At 42.2% G+C, this 2,693-nt stretch overlaps 1 protein-coding gene across 1 annotated transcript; it reads right to left on the reverse strand.

Moving 5' to 3' along the window:
• Positions 1-222: 222 nt before the first annotated feature.
• LOC115523241 (keratin-associated protein 26-1-like) lies at positions 223-1,088 on the reverse strand. The gene has a single exon (XM_030329027.2). The coding sequence runs from the start codon at positions 1,030-1,032 to the stop codon at positions 481-483; it is 552 nt and encodes a 183-aa protein (XP_030184887.1). The 5' UTR covers positions 1,033-1,088; the 3' UTR covers positions 223-480.
• Between the last annotated feature and the right edge of the window lie 1,605 nt (positions 1,089-2,693).

A 2,693-nucleotide genomic window follows, 5' to 3' on the forward strand; every position in this document is an offset into this window, starting at 1 on the left:
TCAGTTGGTTAAGTGTCCGACTTCAGTTCAGCTCATGATTTCCCGGTTCATGAGTTCGAGCCCGGCATCAGGGTCTCTGCTGCCAGCGCAGATCCTGCTTCAGATCCTGTGTCTCCCTCCCTCCCTGCCCACCGCCCTCAAAAATAAATAAACATTAAAAAAAGTATTTAAAAAAAAAAACAAAATAATGAAAGACGAACTGAAGAACCAGCTTCTTAATTTTGACTTAATCCAATTTATTTCAACGTGAACCGAATAAATTCTTTCCGCGTCTGAATGACATTGAACCACATTGTACATCAAATAACTTAATGCCAAGGAGAGATGAATAAAAAGATAAAAATATGAAAGGAGGGGCTTGAACTACATCAGGCACAGTAAAAGCAAGGAAAGGCACTATTAGGAAAGAACCCAAAGTCCCCAGAGTTTGCATTTTTGTCCTGGATCCTTAGCATATGATTATTAAGTGCAACAAGGAAGCTACTGGCCTCCCAGCGCAGAGCAGGATGGACGGCAGGTGCTGTACACGTGGGTCAGAGGTTGGCACCCACCGAGGAGAGGACGCAGAGGTCTGAGGCCACTTGGCACAACGTGAAGCGATTGAGGATTGCAGGGCAAACAGCTCAAGGGGCGGCATCCGTAAGTAGGGAGGCTGAGGGGTCGGCAGCTGCTGGACACATAGCTCAGAGGCCTGTAGGAGATGGGGACACAGGAGCCAGAGACGTAAGAACCGGCAGGAAGAAAAGTGGCTCCTTGGCAGGGTCTGGACACATAGTAAGTAGTAGAAGGGCAGCAAGAAGTTTCGAAGTTGCTGGGCTCGTGGGGGGCTGGCTGGCTGCTGGTTGGTTCATTGCAGGCCTCTTGGCAGTTGTCCAGAGACCGGAGATGGCCTTGACAGTTACTGGGCAAGCAGAGGACATCGCCACAGCTCACGCCCGTGGAACAGAGGGTGATGGAGGACGTGAGCGGAAGATGGCAGGGATTGCTGAGGGATCCCAAGCTGTAGTTGGTGGAGCAGTTGTGACAAGACATCGCGAAGTTCCGAAGGTGGGTTGTGGTTGAATGGAGAGATGCGAGTGTCTTCGGGTTTCACTGTGTCCCTCACTTGGTTCTACCCTTATATATCCCTAGAAGGTGGCGATTGTGTACACAGACTCTCTTCCTCCTCCTTGTAGGACGCTGCATCAGAACTCTTCATTATAGTCCAGGAAGTGGTGTCCCCAGCGCCCATAAAGCTGACGTTCCATCCATTGATTAAGGCGATCTAGAAAGAAGTGCGACTGAATTTTAAGAGGATCGCTCCTTCTTAAATTACCCAATGAAAACAGACGCGTTTGAAGGTCATTCGCGTAATCCAATTACAACCACCACTACACAAACATTCGTACAATTCCTCCCTTGGAATTGCCTTTCAGACTTGAAAAGTTGTAGCAACATCCTCTGGAACAGCAGCAAATGATCTCTCTTTGAGGGGCAATTCTATTGTTTTTGCAAATGGTCAGTAGTAAGAAACGTGAAAGCAAGTATGTGGCAAAAGAATGCGAAAAATTCTATAACCTATATGATTCGGAGCAGAAAAAGTGTAAATGTGGTATAATATGGAAAATTTCAACGTGCCTAAATTGGTGTTTTGCTTTATTTTAGAATCCTGGTAGAAAATGGCTTCCCATCAAAATATTTTTATTTGAAATAGCCATACCCATTTTATTCATTTTAATAAACAGAGTACTGCTAAAACTTAGCTTATGTTTAAAGTATTCTTAATATAGATAAATAAGATGGGCTCAGTTAAAAATATGAATAGTACTGTGAACAAAAGCAAATAAAGGAAACAAATCCCTCAAAGAAAGCAGAACAACATGACATTTTTAATACTTAGTATAGGTTTACATATTTCCTGCTTACGTTCCAATTGAAAACTAATGTTCTTAGTAAAAAACAAACAAAAAATAAACAAAACAAAACAAAACAAAAACAAAAACAATAGAAATAATGACTTAGACCTGGACATAGGTTTAGTTTTGCTTCTTACATTGATTCTGATGTCCATTTCCACAAAACAACTTCTAAACTACTTCACACAAGACATAGTGTCAGAATAAATGTACAGTTTTTCTAAATATTAGTACTTTTTTTGAAGTTTTATTTATTTATTTTAACAGAGAGCATGAGCAGGGGAGAGGAAGAGAGACAAGGAGAGAGAGAATCCCAAGCAGACTCCGTGCTGTTAGCATAGAGCCTGATGCGGGGCTCAAACTCACGAACCATGAGATCATGACCTGAACTGAAACCAAGAGTAGGATGCTTAAGCGACTGAGCCACCCAGGTGGCTAAGCAGCATTAGTACTTCGAGGGCTATTTGGAGATCTATTTTCCGGCAAAAAAATTGGTTTAAGGATGCTCAATTGTGTTTAACCCCATCCATTCCATGGCATTTTTATATACCAACATATCCAATGGCTCCAGTGGCCATTTTAATGGGAATTTGAATTATCTTGCTGGATCTACCTTCCAATTCCCTTTAGCTAAAAATTCAGTGTAAATCACAACAATTTCTTCTAGTTTTAATGTTCAAGGGATACACCCACACTTAATAAGTCTCCCTCTGTTCAGGAGGAGTCAAATCTCTGAAACAGAAGACTGGTTTCTCTATGAGCCAATACAGGACTATTTTACCAGGGATAGAAATACAA

The sequence above is a fragment of the Lynx canadensis genome, chromosome C2 (assembly GCF_007474595.2).
Source record: "Lynx canadensis isolate LIC74 chromosome C2, mLynCan4.pri.v2, whole genome shotgun sequence".
Classification (NCBI taxonomy): domain Eukaryota; kingdom Metazoa; phylum Chordata; class Mammalia; order Carnivora; family Felidae; genus Lynx; species Lynx canadensis.

Bases quoted from the DNA above. Each gene is read 5' to 3' on its own strand.
- LOC115523241 (XM_030329027.2), bottom strand. From the start codon at position 1,032: ATGTCTTGTCACAACTGCTCCACCAACTACAGCTTGGGATCCCTCAGC.